Source organism: Pagrus major, chromosome 13 (assembly GCF_040436345.1).
Source record: "Pagrus major chromosome 13, Pma_NU_1.0".
NCBI classification, from domain to species: Eukaryota; Metazoa; Chordata; class Actinopteri; order Spariformes; family Sparidae; genus Pagrus; species Pagrus major.
Window position 1 is genome coordinate 1,689,308 of NC_133227.1, and position 20,539 is coordinate 1,709,846.

Sequence of the window (20,539 nt, forward strand, 5' to 3'; positions counted from 1 at the left end):
GCCTCGAATGAAGTCCATAATGTCAATGTCTACATGTTTTATTTAGCACCCAGAGATCAAGCTCTCCTGCCCCCGTGCCCCCCACCCAGGCCATATTTCACTCCGTCAGGCATACAGTGTTTTCATTTTGCAGCACTGTGAGTCAGGGCACGATCATCGTCGTCAGCTGATCCCACGATGTATATTAATCGCTGACATTTAGACAAGAGACGGCTCCTGATTCTGAAAGCGGCGCTCAATGAAGACTGACATGGACCGGAGACATTTCACTATTTACGTTTACCGATTCGAGGGTCCCGGATAAGATGTGGTGGTCACGAGCCCCAGAGAATATCTACTGACGGCCCTGAACACAGACTGACATGAGCCAGGTATCACGTTAGTCACTCTGAATCCAAAACAAATCGACACATTGCTTGAACAGGGACTGTTTACAAGAAAACATTGTTACATGGAGGCAGAGAGAGGACTGTTGCAAGAATAAACACAAAGACGCTGGCAAATCAACTCCCTGTACATGATTCACTGAAGTCCAGAACCTAAAGACCAACTATCTATGGCTGTATGCCTTTTATAGCTTAGGGATACCGATACTTTTTTTTCACGCACGCATGCACGCACGCACGCATACACGCGTACGGACGTCGAGAGCGCGCATGCTTCCACAGCACCGTAGGTTTCTTCTGAATTGCACATTTGATACCCCCAGAAGCTACGCATTATGTGTAGAACTGGGCGCAACACATTTTTCTGAATCCGCTTCCGGAGTGCCGACGACACCGATGCACACAGACTGATCACAGGGCTTTTACCCGAACAGCACTGAATGGTAGCAGCTGAGAGACGGGTGCGGAGCGAGGGTTTGCCAAACCCGGAGGATTTCTCACGGTTCCCCGGACTAGAATGATCTTCTCTGTGTATCCCCATAAACGGATGACAACCTCCAAACAAACCTATACTGAAAAACTTTCAGCTCTACATCTGACGCTGGGGTGTTATTGAGATTTTTTTCCCTTTTTTTTTTTTTTTTTTTTGGTTTTGTAAAACCAGGTCCAGAGAGCAGACATCATGCAGGTGCAAACTGTGGGCTAACGTTACTGAAATGACTTGCTCGGTGCTGACGCGGTTCATTGTGCCATGCCAACCCCGCATTGTCAGATGCCATTTTACTCTGCGTTATCCCAGCGTCTGGAATTCCAACATACTGGGCCTGTTGTGTAATTAGAAGTTCGTGAGGCTGTAGCAAACAAGCTGGTGCAATGAGAAGCTACGCTGCCCAAGACACTGTGCGCAATTTGTGCTGAAGCTTATGGGTCCTGCGTACTCAAGCTCCCGGCTTCCACTTGGAGAGGTGTGCTGCGGGGCTACAGCACACTGGCTGTCGGCTTCACATCTGGACCGCCTGGCTACTGTCATCTGCGGCCTGTTCGGACTGTGCACTCCCTGAACTTGTATGTTGACGGGGAACCGACCGGGATCGCCTCGGATGGTGGCGTATTAGGGAGAAAAGGGGGTGAATATTTTGGCTGGGACTTGACGTTATCGGTGATCCACTGGAACACCGTGGTCCAAAGCTGGACTGGCTGACTACTCATGGAAAAAACGCTCATCCAGCTATGGATTTTGCGTAGCGAAGTCACGCATTTTTAAAGGCAACGCTAGGGTGACATTGCAGTCTTCTCACCACATCGGTTATTTCGTCGTCCGACATAAAAAAAATAAAAGAGTGAAAGTGGAGTATTGTCCGTCGTACGTATCAACGCAGTGGGATTTCTACGTCTGGTCGGCGTTCCCCCCCACCCTTCCCGCGGTGACGGTTATGGGTCGGAAGCGGTGTGTCGGTGCAGATTGTTCCAAGATGGCGGCCGGGTGCTGCGGGGTGAAGAAGCAGAAACTGTCGGGATCGCCCGGGTCGGGGGGTCCCGGCGGGGTGGGGGCGGGAAGCGGGGTGGCAGGAACCGGACATTGTGGCTCGGAGTTGGGGATTGGCTCCTCCGCGACCGTGGCAGCAGGGGCGAACGTGAGCAGAGCCAACGGCCTGGGGGGACCCGGGGGTAACGTTAGCGGCAGCAGTAGTAGTGGTGGTAGCAGCGGCACGAACGCTCTGTCCCCAGCCCCGGCCGGTTACACTTCATCCGGCCTCTCCCCGAATCTCAGCTCGGGACCCGGTTCGGGAAGTGGAGGCAGAAAAATGGTCGTCTCAGCGGAGATGTGCTGCTTCTGTTTTGACGTGCTTTATTGCCATCTGTACGGATACCAACCTCCGAGAACACCCAGGTTTACAAATGATCCCTAGTGAGTATTTTTTGTCTTTTGTTGTTTTGCTGCATGTCAAAGCTCATTGATGTGCTCTTTCAGCAAATGTCTTTTGCGGCACTCTTGGCTGATTCACCTCTGGATTCCGCTTCACTGTTGAGGGCACAAACTGTCACATCGAAACAACATTTCACTTTTGCTGAATTTAACGTTAAAAACCTCCCGATCCTAGCTTAATTTGTCCAAGTTGGAATTTTGGGCCTCGTCGAAGAGACTGACTGCACTGGCCTGTAGCTGCACTCACCTCACACTGTCGTTACAATGAATGGTTTTATATGAGGTTATCAAGCTATGGTGCACATGACTGAATGATGTACCGTGTCGCTTTTACATTTCCCGTGCTACTTAGCAGAAAAAAACATTTTTGCCACACTGTTTATCCAACTCGAATAACACTGGCTAACGTTAGCTAAGCCTGTGTGCTACTGGCTAGCATTAGCAAGCCACTAACACTTAAGCTAAAAGAAAAAAGGGTGGAACGAGCAAGATAACATCGCTTATTTTTTCGGTTTCACGGCTGCAGTTTTGACAGTTACGATAGACCATTAAAACTACAATAATATAAAACTTGAAAAGTAAATGTTAGTAGTCTTATTCTTTTAAGTTGCCCTCAATGAACTCTGGATTGCCACTAGGCTTAGCTTTGTTAGCTATCCGCTGCATTAGCTTAGCAACCAGCCACTAATGAGCTTGCGGTAATTAATTTAATGGTAAATGTATTAAAACGTCTCTCTGCCGTCAGCGACAGATAACTGGTCGTGTAGCTCGGTCGTTTTACAGCATGTCTGCTTTCTGCCGACTGTCGAGGCGAGGGAAACTCACGATGACAGCCGATTTAGCATCAACCAACAAAGAAAATGTGGTTGGTGCTGAGGACTAAGCAGTTCCTTATGGCCAAATGTCACTGTAAACATCATGACAGTCTTTAATATGTGTGACAAACTAAGAAGCACAACGTTCAGACACTCGAAGCATTCATTAAACACGAGGTTGGTCGTGTTATGACCAGTTTAACTACAAGAAGATTAAATGTACATGTCCTGCCTACAACCGCATTCCGCTGAAATGTATCGACCCCACCTTATACAAGTGTTGTAATGTGATAGTACATGACTTTATGGGCGTTTAACTTGCACTTTGAGGCTACGAAGGGATGGTTCACAATTGCAGTCACAGTTCATAGAAACTTTGGAGTAACTTATTGACAAGGGCCACATTAAAAGGTGTCAAAATATGTATATATATATAATAATAGTATGTTTGTAAATGTGTCCTTTTTCGCTGTCATGTGACACATTCAAGTGTAAAATTAGAGTTGAGGGCAGTCTTGCGCTCAACTCTAATTTTACACTTGAATTGTGAATGGCGTGTATTTATGTAAAAAGCACAAACAGCGTGAAGCTGTTTGTTGGTAATCATTGTATATTACAGGAAGCGATCTCTCATACACACTGTATGTACACAATCAACCAATTCCCATTTCTACTTACTTTGCACATTCACATCAAATGGGTATTTTTTCATTTATGGTTGAGGCTGCATTAATTTATGAATCTGTGGGAATGCTGCCATTGGCATGTTGACCTTTTTTGAAAGAAAATCCCAAGTGTTAGAGCCTCTTAACTATCAAGCCCTATCTTCAAAGTCTGTCACACTAACATTTTCATCTAGAGGCCATCTCCAAACCAACTCCAGGCAAAAGGCTTTACGCATTCGAATGTGAGAACCTATTCAAAACTCAACGTGGTGTGGCAAACACTGGAAAAATGATTTGACGTGTGCCATACATGGTGGATACAGCTCACTGCTCTGTGCCTTTAGTGTTAACTAGATTAACCAAATTCATGTCAAATAAACGCAGATCAAACACTCTCTTGTTTTTTTTGTTTTTTTAAATTGTGAATTCATTTCAGACATTACAGATTTCATGCGTGGCTTCTACTGTTGATTCATCCACACTCCTTTTAAAGACTGTTCTCCTCAGTGTTGCCCGAGCCGAGCTTGGCAAACCAGCTTAGTGTTGCCGTTGTTAACGCACACAAAAAAATCTGGCGTTAGTATGTTAATGTAATAATGCCCTCCAAAATGCTCTCTCCAAGGTCCAGTCACAATGTCCGCGCTAAGCATTAAACCTTCATAAACATCAACTGACATCACCTGTGCAATCAGACTAAGTGCCTCGTTGTTGGAGTGTGTGAGGCCTTTTTTTTTGTTGGCAGTATCGTGTAAAGCTCAAATTTTGAATGTGGTTTGATACAACTGAGAGTTGGCTGCTGACTCAGAATAATACAATAATAACTTTCGTTGGTTATTAGTAATGTTATCTGATCATAACAGATGAAGACATCAACATAATCTTTCCTTTTTTTGAATGAAGAACTAGACAGTACTGCCATGTACATCCTTACATTTACATTTGTATTTTTCTGTCAGTGTGAATTGAGTAATTTTCCCCAGCAAAGACAGTGGAAGTGTTCATAAAGGCTCAGTCAGTGAGTTTTACACACTGAGAGCCCACAGTTTAGAAAAAAAAGAAAGTTTTCACTTAAAATAGATGCCGAGCTATGGGCATGGACCATCTGACATGACTGATTTGAACATATTTAAACCTTCAGTAGAAAATGAACCCCATTCTCATTGAACTCGGGTCTGTCAGCCTTTAAGGGTCAACACAGAACACACTTGAAACCGAGGTCTAACCCCAGCCTGCCAACCATAACTAGGAATGTAGCTAGCAAATGCCCTCCAAAGTGGAAACTCCCACAGGTCTGAGAAACTCATACTTCTGGTCTGTGGTGTCCTCGGCATGTCCTTCACTTGAGGGCATTGTCAGATTGAATTATTGAAATGCTCGGAACAAACACAACATTTGACAAAGACGCAGTGCTGTGCTCAGCCAGTAAACAATGTCGGGCCTCAGATTGTTGATGTGATAATTTTTCAAAGACAGCGGCACAAAAACATTGAAAGTAAGAACCATGCTTTTTGTAAATATCCCAATTCATTTCAAAGTGATAATGGTGTAACCCAAAACAACTGTGAAGCCCGTTGAGACGGTGCGTGTTGCTGTCTAGTGAGGTGACCGACTGTTTGGCTTACATGTTGTTGACATTTAATAAAAACGGCAAGTCTTCTTCTGTAAATGGAGGGACGCATGCTGAGAGCTGTGACACAAAGGTAGCTGCCGCAGCCAAAACAGCATAACTTTAAAAACACATTTCTTCATTTTGACTGCGTGAAGACCACTGGACCACATCAGCCAGCGAGTGCTCTTGCAGGTACGTTAGCATAACCAACCAGCTATTTAAGCTAGTTAACTTTAGTTGACTTGATGGTTTTATAACTTAAAATGGTTAATTAAAAAGTTAATTATTGGGGAAATATGTGTAATGTAAGCTAACATGTTTATTGAAAGCTTCTTTATTTTGCAGCTATAGTGTGCTAAAGAAACAGCTAAAATAAGATTACAATTTGAAAGTTATAGCCAGCTAACAAACATGTTATCTTATCCAAATTGTGAACACAAGCAATATTTTCTTTTCTTCATCAACCTTTGCCCCTGTTGCTCCCTTGTTTTAGGACAACACCAGAAGACAGCAGCCTTTCCTCAACTGAAGCCATCGGACAGTTACCGTGCAAAGGTTTTCTGAGGAGGAACTGCTGGGTGAAATGTCTGTTACACGTCAAAATGTACTCGACATCACTTTGTTTTTCATTAGACTCTTGGCACCTTTCTGTTGTAGCTGTAATATTTTCATCCTTTGTCATTTTTTAAAAAAAATACTTCACTGAATCAGAACTTCAAATTTTGATCTTGATTTTGTAAAACAATTGTTTAATGTGTGAAAAAGCTAAAAATAAAATTTAAAGGTTGGTTCAAAGAGAGTTGTCTCATGTATGTTTCTTTTAAGAAAATTGGGATTTTAAAGCATTTAACTTCAAAGACTAAGGGACTTCTGGCTCATGACTTAATGCATGAAAAAAATACTATGACAGTTGATTGTTGTATTGAAAATTATTCATAAGGGAAACTCTCAGTTTATTTTTTCCCCCTCTCTTTTCCCTTTTATACAGTTTACACATTATTTTTCATGAGTAAAGCAAGAGAGACAGAGAGAGAGAGAAAAAAAAGCTTTGCTGTATCCGTCCTCCCAACTATAGAAAACAAAGGACCTCCCTTGAAGTGGTCGCCCAAACACCTAGAAGATGGGAATCCTCACAGTAAGGGTGCCAGAACCAGGGAGGTAGGAAAGTAGCAATTGGTCCCCCACTTAAGGCCACTTGCCCACATTTGTGTTAAGTTGCGGATCACTTTAACCCAGTTCCAATTGTTAACACCCGCTATAGTGCAGATGGTTTGCACCTTGTCTGTCTGTGGACAGATTTTGTCACCATGATAGTGTTGCAACCGCAGATGCAGTCAGGAAAATTAGTTGTGTGCACCTGATATCAAAAGAAAAAGGCTTAGTTCAAAGATGGGCATGGTCCTACCCATTAGTACTGAGTACTCGTGCAATAATGTAGTAATGGGCCGGAGCGTGAACATGTTGACGGGCATTGCAGCTGGTGTGATACCATCACAAGATGGTCTGTTACATCTGGTCTTGTTAGAAGTTCTGCTTGTAATCAATTTGGCTTTCTCTTGGCTATTGCACATGCTCATGTTCTTTACCAGAAGATGTTTCGCCATATTTCATGACACGTAAAATGTATTGCTTCGGGGAAAAAGATAGTTATCCAGTCATGGGTGGACAGATGGCTATGAACAAAAGCCTGCAGACTTGGATGAAAACTGATCCATTGTGGTGTAAAAGACAATGGTGCCAGTTTTGCCTGATGTGAATAACAACTGTGGCACACTGAAACAGAGTTAACTGGTGATGTGTACAGTGAGCTGTATCCACCAACTTTCTACACAACAGAAATGTACATGTGGTGTACATGTTAGTAAAGTTAAACTTCTTTAACACGATCTCTTCTTGTTGTTTTTCAGCCCGCTGTTTGTCACATGGAAAATAGGCAGAGACAAGCGGTTGAGGGGTTGTATAGGTACATTTTCTGCCATGAATCTGCACTCAGGACTCAGGGAGTACACCCTTACCAGGTAAGATATTTTTATTGCTAGAATGACATTGTAATAAATTGCTGTGAACGAGTGTATTGGAAACAAGATCCTTAAAATGGGCGATTTTCTGCAATCACTAGTGCTAAATTACCCTCGGAACTAATAAAACTGTTGTTGTTTTTTTCACAGTATTTACTTTTTACTTTAGTTTGCTGTAACGCTGTGTGGAGCATGTATCTCATTGATCCCAGGTCCTGGGGGTTCACAAACTAAAAAGTTGAATGTCCTAAAGTCATTTTTTTCCCCATGAAGGCTGAATTAGATTTTATTATAAAAAAAGAGAAGAAAGTATATACTGTATGTATATATCTGTATGTGTAAGCATTTTTCATTAACAGTTAGAAAAACAGCAGTTGGAGTGTGCTAGCAACATGATTTATATTAACACTGAGGATGATGTAGAAAGTTGATAAAATAGTTTCATTCATGATGAGCTGGCACTGACAAAGAGGATAGGCAGTGCCACAAATGAAATGTATTGGTAACTTTACTATTACTGTAATGTAAGGACTATTGTAACTATGTTTTAATTCAAAACTGTGACATTGTGATAATAAAGAGTCCTTGTGTAGTTGTATTCGACAGTGTTATACCCTTTCCAGGCAAACATAAGCACACGGGTTAAACACACATTGGTGGTTGATCTGAATCGATCACTGGATTGTCCAGCTGGTGGGTTAATCGCTGGTCAGGCACTGCCTCACTTTGGTGGACAAGTGTTCAATAAGAAATCTGAATTCAATATTAATGATACTGATATTTTAATGTCATGTGACCCATTACATGACTTGTCTCGAAATGAGAGGCAGCACACGGCCAGGTGCTAAGAACTAAAGCCGTATGTCTGTGTAAAGCCAGAGCGTAAACAGAGCCCGCAGTAAAAACCTGGTGTAGAATTTCTTCATTAGCATTTCTTGACCCGAGGGCAGACACAGCTGACCTGTCAAATGCATGCAAAAACACGCAGCTCCTTACTGGTATTGTGTGCCGACACATGCATTAGAAACATCACTTAGCTGCTGACAGCAGCCATGATGCTGCGACCATGCTGGCCTCTGTATGTCCATAGGCCATCTACATTGGATAAAAAGGCCTTGATCTTTCTTCTCACACTAGAAGTGTGAATGGAAATTTAAAAAAAAAGAAAAAGGAAATATTACTGGAGTGCATTGCATTCAAATCCTAAACATAGCAATCAACCTATTGGCCCTCTCGATACTCGACTGTGATAGCTATTTTCTGAATCACCTCTTACAGTGGTATGTTCTTTGTGCTTGTATGTCTCCAGTGCCCTTAAAGACAGCCGCTTCCCCCCTATGACAAGGGATGAGCTGCCTCGCCTCTTCTGCTCAGTGTCTCTTCTCACCAACTTTGAAGACGTCGGTGATTACCTTGACTGGGAGGTAAGAGACATGTTTTGCATTGAGACTGCTGACACTCATTCATAGGTGTCTCACTCTTTCTGCTATAAATGCACAGCAGCTCCTTGATGCAAACAAAAATGTAAAAATGTTGAATTTGACTTTGTTGGATCCAGTAATTTATGAAGTTAAATTACATGGTTTCTTTGTTATTCCTGTCTTGAATTCTAGGTGGGTGTTCACGGTATTAGGATAGAGTTTTTCAATGAAAAAGGATCAAAGCGCACCGCCACCTACCTACCAGAGGTTGCAAAGGAGCAAGGTGAGATCTTTTGTGCCCCTAAACAATGCGGTCTCATCTGCTTTTTATAAAGACAATGTGATGTAGTGTTTTTCTAGATGTGGATTTTCAGGAATGTGTAAAGAGATTGAACGCTTTATTTTATCAAGGTTGGGACCACATTCAAACCATAGATTCCTTACTACGAAAGGGAGGTTACAAAGCTCCCATCACAAATGACTTCAGGAAGACCATTAAGTTAACCAGGTGAGAATACACTTTTACTGAATTACCTTCAAACATGGTCGTATATTAATGTCACAGATGTACTTTGTTTGCCACATACTTTCACAGTGATATTGCTAGGCTTGCATCCTGGTGTCAAAAAAAAACCCATCACAAATTACTAACATCTGTGTATCCATCTTGCACAGACGAGATCCCGTGTTCATGGTCTCAGGGATCACAACATGAGAGCAAGTTGGTTAAGTTAACCTACTGCTAAATGCTGGCGAATTCTGTTCAATAAAAGCCATAAAACATACTCCCAGTAGTAATTAATAGAACCCAACACGGCATGGTGTCATTAGAAGAGCCACTGTGAGCAAAGGGAGCCGTATTTTATGAGACGTTTTGTCAGTATTGTCAACTGGCTAACCGTAGCATCAATGTATGGGCATTACCACATTAGAGAACTGTGTTCGCTGTAAGCACTTGTAATTAAAATCTGTGTGTTACATATTCAATCAGACACACAAAAAATCCACCATGTGTTTAAGGGCATGTGAAGCTTTTGAAAATAGGATAGAAGAGAATCAATGGTGAGAACTAATAAATGATTATTGTGGTAATTACGTTTCATGTGATACACTTTATGCAGCCCTGTAACTTTGAAAAATTAAACAAAAATATAAATTAGGGTGATGACTGTAATGAGCTCATGGTCATGCCATGTAGGCATCACATGACCACAGTGTTGCGGCTTTCATCGCAGCCCTTATCGGAGCCCGAACAAGGGCCAGAACAGTTCTGATATTGATATATCAGCTGATATCCACACATTTTTTGCAAGGAACCTTGGAATGTGGTTCACTTGTGACATGATATTTAATGGAGGCAGGATATTTTATGGTTTAACAATAAACTGTATTGTCTAAATTAACACCGCCACTTAAGTAAACTTAATGTGGAGTTTAGTGATTATAACCTACCCAAGCATCTTTTTCCACATTATTACCTATTTATTTTATATCGGCCAGGCTCTAGCCTTAATTACATCCAACACAAGTTCAACACTGCAGTTAGTCAAAAACACACATTTCATTGTAGACTCATTCAAATGAAAATTTGGTCCCAGAAAAACCATCAACATCACTGCTTTTTTTGGACCATGTAACCAAACACCAAACATAAAATACTAAAACCTAATCTGACCAAAGTCACTGAATAATGCACAGTAGCACGTTAGTGTTTTGTTTTGTCACATATGGGATCTAAGCCAGTGTTGTCCTGCTTTTGAGATGCACCATATCTTCTGCCACAAAGTCTGTTTCTAGATTTTGAGGAGCACTACTTGCAAACTATGCCTATAACTATATGCCAAAAAGTTGTATAAAGCCTTTGTGACTCCAGAGGGAGCTGCATTTAATCTGATAAAGTGCCTCAAGTGATGCTGCCACTAGCATCTCACCTGAACATCCTAATGAACTGTTGGCATCTGAGGTGTATTGTGGCTAAGGTAGGTGTCAGCTTTCGATGGGGAACAATAATGCATGGAATAAAAAAGACCATATCTCTTGTTCTGCACCATCGATTTTTATACTTTTTTAAAACTGTCTGCTGAGAGTTCAGCAATGTGCAAACAAGTCTGTTGTATGTTGAATAGACTGTACAGGGTCACAGTAGGTACAGACTGTGGCTTATCACAGCTTTCCTAACGTGACACAAGGGTCACCGAGCCTTTACCGACACTTCTCTTCTCATTCCTAGGTACCGTAGCGAGAAGATGACAATGGGTTATGCAGAGTACATCGCCCACCGCCAGCATCACCACTACCAGAATGGCATTGGGCACCCTCTACCACCCTACAACCATTATTCCTGACAGCGAGCCGCATGACCAATCATTGGACCTCTCCGCGGACCTTTTCCCAGGAGAGCCCGCCCCCTCCTGGTCTAGCTATTTCTACTACTGTACCATTTTATGATGATTGTTTCCGTTGCCATGCTGGCCGTCTCCCAGACGTTGACATGGCAACGGGTGGCAACGAAGCATCATTTGATTATGGCAAGAAATCCACGTTTCTTTTTTTTCTTTGCCTATGGTTAAGTTTTTGCAGCATATGTATACCTATATCTATAACCCCCTTCATTCATATTTTTTGAAGAATCAAACAAATACTAGATTTTATTAATCTCAAGTATGTTAAGCGAAACCTAATCAGGTGATGGAGTCTGTGGATGGAAGAAGGTCTCTTCCGGTGGATTAGCCTTGCGCTTATATCGTTTAGGCTTTGCTACGATTTTACATTTACTAAGAAAATTCCTTGTTTTTTTCCTTCTATTCTTTATCTTACTATCCAGACATGTATTCCATGTAGCAAGGCAACTGCAGTTCTCAAAGGCTGTGTCGTCTCTATTCTGATTCCTCTCAAAAAAAGAAAAAAAACGATTGATTGTTGAGGTTGTTTTAGCCTTGTAAACTCTTGTAGTGTTGTAGTTGGAACTATATATTGGGATCCGTGTACTCCAAAGTATAGATTGTAGGATTGTGACGCCCTTTAACCAGCCCTTGCTGGTAGTGTTTATTGTTTAAGGTCACAATCGTGTGTATTTCTGTGTGTGGATATAGATGCTGGTCTGCCACAAGATAAAAACCAGTAGAGTCAATTAGAAATTGGATTTTACCTAAAGATTCCCTACAGAGATTTTTTGGAAACCTCCTCCTGAGTATTTGTAGTGTTTTGTGGTGGAACCTGTAAACCTTGAACTGCGTTTGTTTGGCTAGAGCTTACAGCTACGTTCCCTCTTTTTTTTTTGTTGAACTTTTTTGCTTAGATTTAAGGTAATTGTGGAGGAAGCCATTTTGTCTGCGCAGGTGATTTGTTAATTATATTTGTAAAATGGGCCACAAGTGGGTCTGATCTCCCCGCATTGGAGAGGGGGAGCAGGCGTATCTGCAGGTCCCTAGAAGAAAAAAAAAGTAAGTGCATGAACAATGCTTTGATTTAAATTTACTGTGTCTGTTGGTTTCTGAGTTAACTGGCAGGGAGTCACTTGACAGGGACATGCTATAACTACTTAAAGCCATATTCTCTTTTTATTCCACACTTTGTAAGAGTCGTCTGTTGTTTGGCTTGAAGTGTTTGCATTGGGTTACCTCTGATATATTGGATGTTAAACCTCTGAATGCAACCTTACACCAGCCAGCCTCAGGCAGGGCTGCATCACTGAATACCAGTCAAACCTGGCCGTTTCAGTCATTTGTCACATGTCTTGTATATTGTCACAGTGGAAACATTGTCTTGCCTTTTCAGATTATAGCTAACCATTGTCACTCATCCACATAGTATGATGTATTAAAATTGTCATTTTGAATGAAGACACACCACTTGACGCACAAAGTAAGTGATCTAATAAACATGTTCGTGTCATTTAGAAGTGCATGTCATAGAGTCTCAAGCAGCTGCAGTGAGTCGATTTTAGTTGTCGAAACCGCACTACCGCCGTTCTCTCCTCTGATACTCTGCTGTTCAGTGAGATCCCGTTGATCTGTGTGTCCACGGCACAGGAAATGTTCCGATCCGTGGTCTGTTTTGTCAGCTGTTTGGCAGTAGGTTCGAGCAAACACAGTCGCATTAGATAGAGCAGAATCTCTGCATGGGGCCGAGCGGCTTGCAGTTAAGGTCTACAAATAAAAAAAGCCAGGGCTTTGTAAGGACTTAAGAAGCCATTTCCCATCCAAATATTACTTGTTGTGAGTCACATCCACACACACTAGGCTAGTTGGATTTTGCTTTTCCAGAATGTTCTGAACCGTTGTGGATCAACGTGTCGATCCGCTCGCTTTGGGTTTTAGTTTTGCGAACTGGAATTTTTTGAGAGGTTCTTGTTACTTGACCAACATCTGTCTTCGTAACAGCCTTTACTAACTGACAGGTTATTTTTCTTTATGCAAAACGTCAAGGGCTTTTGGCACTCCATCCACAGTAACCCGAAATGACCCAGATTTAAGTTGTGTTGCCTTAAATGAATGATTTAATAAACGATGGACCAGTAGATGATGCTCTGAGTGTTCCCTGCGTCCCATGGTTGGCTCTTTCCCAGCTCCATCCTCACACCACAGTGTAGGAAATGGCCTCAGATGATGTTTTTCTCACTCGAATGCTATTGCTGATACTATCTCTGACATATGGGGGCTCCTGTATGCCTGCAGTCTCCTGTTTGCTCAAGTCTTACCCTGCTGCTGGTCCTCAATTCTTTCATTTTTGAAAGCCCCCCCCCCCCAAACACACACACACACACACACTCTCTCTCTCTCACTCTCTCACTCTCTCTCTCTCTTAAAAACAGTCAGGCACTGTGGTGGTGTTACCCTAAACGTTGAAACCATGGGAAGACACTTTCATGCCTCTTGTAAAATGTATGCATTTATGATAAATACACTACATCGATCGTTTCAAAGGGGAACAGTCAGGCACTCATTTCCTGGTCCATTTAATACAGCACAACCTGAATTTTTCTGCTGCAAAACCAAATTGACCATGCTCTTTTACATATATGTCTTTGTATACACATGCAATGTATTTTGTTGCATGTATGTATGAGTATGAGACCTATGGTTTTATCCATGATATGCTTGATCTATGGCTTAGACACTCTTATTAACCATTAAGAGATTTAAAAGACAAATATGGTGCTATCGGACCTCATATTGGGGTGGTCACAGCTCGTGACTGGTCATGCGGACTCATTGATCATATCATACTTAAAGATGCTACATGTAAGATTTGCTCTTGAGTATATTGCTGTGAATTGAGTTATGACGGCACATTTTTAATACCGAAGGATGTGACACTCACCGAAAACAAACAGTAGCCCCATGAATCTGTGCTTTTTAAGTTCAATGTGGGTGATTTGGGATCAATTCCCTATGGGAAAAACAGACCGTTATTCTTACACATATAATGAAGAGGTAGAAGTCCCTGCAGTCATAATGGGGCTATAGAATGTACTGTCAGTGGTCGTTATTACAATTTGAACAGCGATATATGAAGAGAAAATCCTACATGTGTTACCTTTACTATCCTTGATATATGCAGATCTGTTCAACAGGTGTTTTTTTTTTCCTACCAGTGCAAGTCAACACCCCTGCAGGTTTGAAAGGACAAGAAGTCACGCGTAGCCTCCTCCCCTCCCCCCCTCAATTGCTCCCCACCCACACTGTGGCCCGACCTCATGGCCTAGTTTGTCAAGGTGTGATGTGTGTCGTTCGGTAGATGTCGGCAGTATTAGTGGTCGTTGCCTCTCCTGGAAGATGGGACGCTGCTCTTTTTCCGAGCACATCCTCCCGTTTTCCTTTAGCTGCTGAATCGTTTGACCTCTGTAAAGGCAAAGTTGCGGACTAGTGAAAAAGGTCCTGTTGTCGAGGCTCTCTCGGCCTCTCAAACTATGTCGAAGGTAAGCATCGCCTATAGTGGGACGCAGAGTTAATGTTTTACAAAGAGCACGCAGAAACTAGTCCCGCTTCTGTACTGACTAACTGTTTAAAGCATCGATACCTCATGGGATTTTATGGAACGACAGTAGTAGTTTGTTGTAGCAGATTGTGTTTTGGTTCCATACCAGGGTTAGAGTTCAGCCTCAGCATTCCTTGCGTGGTCATTCTCATATTTCGTGGAATGCTCAAGCTCATGTTACCTTCGTATGTTTGACTGAACCAAAGATGCCAGCGGCCATGCCCAGATGCTGCTCTACAGGCCTGGCTTCCTGTCCTTCCAAAAGACACCCCTGCATTGACAAAATGTTGTTTATGTCTTTTTTTTTTTTTTTTTTTGTGCGATTTCTCAACTGTCTTGACTTATGACGCAACCCGATTTTTCAATGAATTTTCATTGTCTATCTCTGAAGCCGTACATGGCATCAAGGATGGTAAAAAAAAAATGGTTGCAAATTGTTGTTACTTGTTTTGTTTATTATTATTATTATTATTATTATTATTATTATTGTTATTATTTACAAAAATGAAAATCCCATGGTGTGCCTCCTAGCTTTATGGGTTTATAAATGTTTTTTTCCCTAAAGACCAGCAGTTATACTTTGTATAAAAGATGGATTTTTCCTTATTTTTTATGCCATTAAAGATGAAAAAAGCCTGTTTTCTTTACTCCGGACCCAGTAGCTGCACTGGTATACAATCGCACTGATAGATGAATTAAAAAAAAAAAAAGAATAAATGAAACAATAATAATAATGATAATGACAAATGAAATAAGAACTACAATAAACTTGTGTTTGAAATTTTTATTAAGAAAAGATTTTAAAAAAGAAAATAAAAAAAGAAAATGACTGTTTTTGTACATCAAAATAAATTCTTTTCAAAAGAATATTTTGGATCTAGTTTCAAAATTATTTTAGTGGTTTTCTATGTTCTGAATTTTTGAGACACTGACTTCTAAGACGTGTCACTGTACAAAATGACTTTTTTCTGTTGCAGTGGCCTGATGGGCTGGGAGGGTTGCCTGGTGTAACTCCTCATACCAACTTTTATTTCTTTTCCTTTCGATTTTTGGATCTTTTTTTTTCTGCTTTAGTAACTTGAAAAATGTTGATGGATAATATGAACTGGGAACTTCAAATCCACCCCCTGTAGAGCTAGACCCTTCCTCCTTTCCTATTGAATTGCTGTTAGTGTGACGCGACTTGAAATGGGCATTTATTATGATAGTATGACTCGAAAAGAAAAAACAAAAATAAAAACAAGAAAAAAAAACAAACAAAAGAAAAAAGAAATTAGAAAAAAATTGCAAAAGAAAAGTGTGGGGAGGGTTGAGAGAATATATATAGATGGGTTATCTGAGTATGTACGCGATGGCTGTGAAGATAATGTAGTTTTAAACATTGTTATTACCTTTTAAAATCATTTATTCAATAAAAAAATATAAAATCAACTGAAAAGAGAACATGTGTCATTCTACTTTCTTTCAGCACATACATCCACACATACGTTTTACATTCAAGAAGGTAGTTTTTCATTCGGACACTTGAGACAACAATGTGAGTGGATCACATTTAGACCCACAGACGTTTTGGATCGGAGCATTAACTGATTAGTGATAGAGCCAGCTGAACAAAAGGTCTCTGCGTCATGTTATTTCACTTACTTCCTGTATTCTTTGTCAACATTTTTGCTTCCTTGTTGATCTTGATCCATGCTGATCAGTTTGCTCTTAGTGCTTAGTGCTGAATTAGTGCTTAGGTGCTGAATTGTAGGCAACTGGACTTGTTTCAGTTTCTTGAAGATGTGTGACCTCTCTTCAGTTCTAACTAACTGGAGGGGAGTTGGCAGGCTTTTAACCTCTGTGTGGGAGTGTCCTTACACAGTCGTTAAGGACACGTGTAAGCTCTGAGTTTCAGAGTTGTTAGGGCCACTTGTGGGTCGTTGATCCAACCGGCCTTTATGTGGGAAGGCGACTCTATAAGGACACACCCACACAGAGTTATAAACCTGCCAACTCCCCTCTAGTTAGTTAGAACTGAAGAAGCCTCTTAGATGAGAGGTGAAACGTCTTCAAGAAACTGGAACAAGTCCAGTTGCCTACGATACAGCACTTAGATTGGTTTATACAGTAACAAGCAGTTTATCAATACAATAATAAGCATGTCTTATTAACATTTATTAAGGATGTATATGCAAATTAAGGTACTAACTAATGTCAGCATATGGTTGATAAAGATGTGGATTAATGTGTATGTTGTAAAGTTCACACCTAAGCCATTTCATTGATGAAATTTCATTTTAGAAATATTTATTTAAGAATAATGATTGTCCATTTACTTATGACTTCTTCTGATAAAAGTGGGGACTAGTGGACACACTCCATGGTCCTTATGTAGAGGTTTACTTGTTCCTTTATCTTTATGTAGACATTCCTTAACTTATAGCTTAACCTTTAAGTTGTTCTGAATAAGCTTACTTATAAAGCAATTCTTATCATCGTGTTTCTGAAGTAACGTTTCATAAATGCATAAGGGTGAATAAGCATGTAGCTCTTTGTGGCCTCTGTCAATTTTCAACCATCTCACAGCTATTTAATATTTGTGAAACATTTCCAACTTGAGTGTTGCTTCGTTCAGGCATTTGTTTTGTGGTGTCCATGTTCACTCCTACAGTAACGTACAAGTGACAAATTTCTCAAAACCTGGGTTATGAATAAACGACAAACCATCTCGTTGCCTAAATACCAACAGGGATGATTGAGAACATATGTAAAGTGACCCTTTAAAATGAATCAAGTTGTCCCAGTCCAGCTGGCACCATCTGATAGTGTGCGTTGATCTTTTAAAGTTATGTAGTCACTTCAGCCATCACATGCTTATTTGATACTTGGACTAGCAGTAGAACATGCAGGACACATGCTACAGCTGCGGGCTAAATGAGGATGTTGTGTCTCCAGTAACTGAAAAAAAAAATGGCATCGAGTGGTCAGTTCAAAATCAAGATATAAAACACCCTTTCACAAAGCCATGGCATAAACTAAACAAGGGAGCTCTTAGTTCCTGAGAGAAAGGAGTTCTTCATGTGACAGCAGCAACGTAACATCATTTTGCCCTTTTCAGGACAATTGGGTAAATGAAGATCACGTGATATGACTGAAAGCTGTAGCTGCTAAAAGGAGCCTGAGGTGCAACAGACCACACTTCTGATCCTGCCGGCCACCCAGTTTAGGGCTTGCAATGTTTTAAAGGTATAAATCACATTGTGTTAATATTTTATGAAAGAACAACAGCGTCAATATTATGATGTCTGATTTTGTCGCCCATTCCCAGCATTTATTAAGTGCTTTTGAAGATATTTCAATTTGTGGAGATGTATATTGTGTACGCTGTAAAGGCTACAAATATCACAATATTGTTTTAATGCCATATCTCCCAGCCCAAAGTCCAAACATTATGAAAGTGTGTGATGTCAGAAGTCAATTCACATCGGCCTGTTTGTCAGACATCAGACGGTGTCAGCAGGACTGAAACAACTTTTAAAATGCAATGGGTGGACATATTTCCTCACTTATCCTTTGTGGTATGGGCAAGGTGATAGTTTGCTTTTTATTTGCCCAAGAATTTCTGCCAACGATCAGCACAGTTGGTGTAAAAAAAAAAAAAAAAAAGTTTGTTTGTGCTGCTCCAAGCATTGAAAAACTTATACCTACAAATGTGACTTACAAATAGCAATAACCAATTCAAATGTTAAGTTTGTCCAGTACTTTTGATAATGCCCGAATACATTTAAAACTGCTGACGTTCCCATAAGCCTCAGCAGTGTTTAGTGCTAATTGGCAAATTGCTAACAAGCTAAACTTAGCTGGTAGGCTAAATACTGCATCTACTAAAAATAAAAATGTTATCATGGGCATTGTGAGCATGACCTCCCAATTTGGACTCCTAGCTGCACGGCTAACTGAGCTAACAGCAGCTACAGTTAGCAGCAGTTAGCGGTTACTCTAACGACATGCTGCCCGCTATTTGTCTTGAGTATGAATTTGACAGGCAGTCATGCATATTGCTCTATTAATTGTGTTCTTTGGATGTTCCCCTCGTTTGCCTTCCAAAGCTTTCTGTTCCAACACATGGCTTGCTCAGCACAGAGTCAGGAGAAGTCTGGGCAGGTGTATCTGAAAATACATTACTGGCTGTTACATGATCTCCAGGGCTAAGTGCTCGGAGATAGTTGGGTGGTTCATTCTGCCGTCTTGCGTGTAACCACACATGAACCCAGCGCCGGCCTGAGATCCAATCCAACTAGCTCTTTACTGTCTCTCCTGAGTCTGCCTCCGGGTTCCCATCTGTCCGACTCTGAATAAATGATACTGATGAGTGAATGAATTTGGTGTCGTAAAAAGCATTTCCATTCAATTCAATTTATTTCACAGGGGATTTACACTGCCCTTGGTGCCATTTGTGTGACAAAAATGTGTCAACCTTATCAATCCCATTACACGCTGTCACTAAGTACTTTTCACTTCCTCTGGCAGTGATTATGTCTGCGTTGACCAAGAGAGAGAGAGAGAGAGAATAAGTCAAAAGACACTTTTCTCTGTCGTTCCTCTACACTGAAATCACAAAGGAACCTCAAGTTTATTTTATGAAAGGGACACCATCGTGGGCTTGTGCTTTGTGTGGTATGTTTCAAGCAGAGACAACAAGCGCTCGAAGAGAAGAGTTGCATATTTTAACATATTTCTCCTCTTAATCCACAGCCACCTTGAGGCCTCTTTGCAGCCACTGTGGTGGTATTAGATTGACCTCCTCTCCCGACCGTCTGCGATGATGAAGTGCTACAGGCCCGTGAAAACTCTCTGCAGCTCACTTCAGTCGAAGCGCTGCACTTAAAGCTCTTTACCCTGTCTGGCCTTTGAGAGAACAGTGAACCCAAACACACAGGGCAAAAACTTGAGTTTTTATGAGTCAGGCAGCAACTTGGCATCAGTGTTTTCTGCTCTCTGGGCGCTTTTATTTATAGTTTGAGAATGAAAACGGAAAAATAAGTTTATTTGCTTCCTCGCTGAGAGCTAGATGAAGGGATTAATAGTGCATTCATGTGAAGTCGTTTTTCACATTAACATTTCTAACTAATCTAAATCACTGCAAGGTCCCTGCAACCATCAGCGGTTACAACCCAATACAAAGGCGACATGCAATATGTGAATAAATAAAAGGTTTATCATCAACCGTTTACTTTCGTGTGCCATGTTTCTGCAAATATGACATCCAAGTCGTTTACCAAAAAACTTCTGTTCCAACTTGAGGGGGCATTCATGTGATTTTCCCTGTTGGGAACTCAATTTTCCGATTATTCCGTTATAGCTCTGAAACTGGAGCCAGCAGCTAAGCTAATTGCTTACTCCTGTTTCATATTGAACAGACAGACGTGAAAGTGGTATCATTTTTCTTATCTAACTCTTTGCAATAGAGTGAAGAAGTTAATTTCCCCACATTTTTTAAACTATTCAGTGTCTTCCAACTCATTTTTAAGAGTCACTTCTAATGCTAAAGATTACTGCCATCTCAGGACAAAAAAGAAAGAGAGAAGAGCAAAAAGGAGTATAATATTTTTTTAGTTAAATAAAAATGTCTTTCCAGCCTTCAGCTTCAATAAACTTCACTTATTCATCAAGAAAAAAAAAAATATAAACATGAAATAGCATCAAGCATTTCATTTATACACTATTTTTACATTTT

At 40.9% G+C, this 20,539-nt stretch overlaps 1 protein-coding gene across 1 annotated transcript; it reads left to right on the forward strand.

The window, feature by feature from the left end:
• The first annotated feature begins 726 nt into the window (after window positions 1-726).
• ammecr1 (AMMECR nuclear protein 1) lies at window positions 727-16,251 on the forward strand. The gene is made up of 6 exons (XM_073479288.1): window positions 727-2,295; window positions 7,310-7,420; window positions 8,730-8,844; window positions 9,034-9,124; window positions 9,253-9,349; window positions 11,072-16,251. Exons 1-6 carry the CDS (start codon window positions 1,820-1,822, stop codon window positions 11,184-11,186), a joined length of 1,005 nt encoding a protein of 334 aa, XP_073335389.1. The 5' UTR covers window positions 727-1,819; the 3' UTR covers window positions 11,187-16,251.
• Window positions 16,252-20,539: the final 4,288 nt, after the last annotated feature.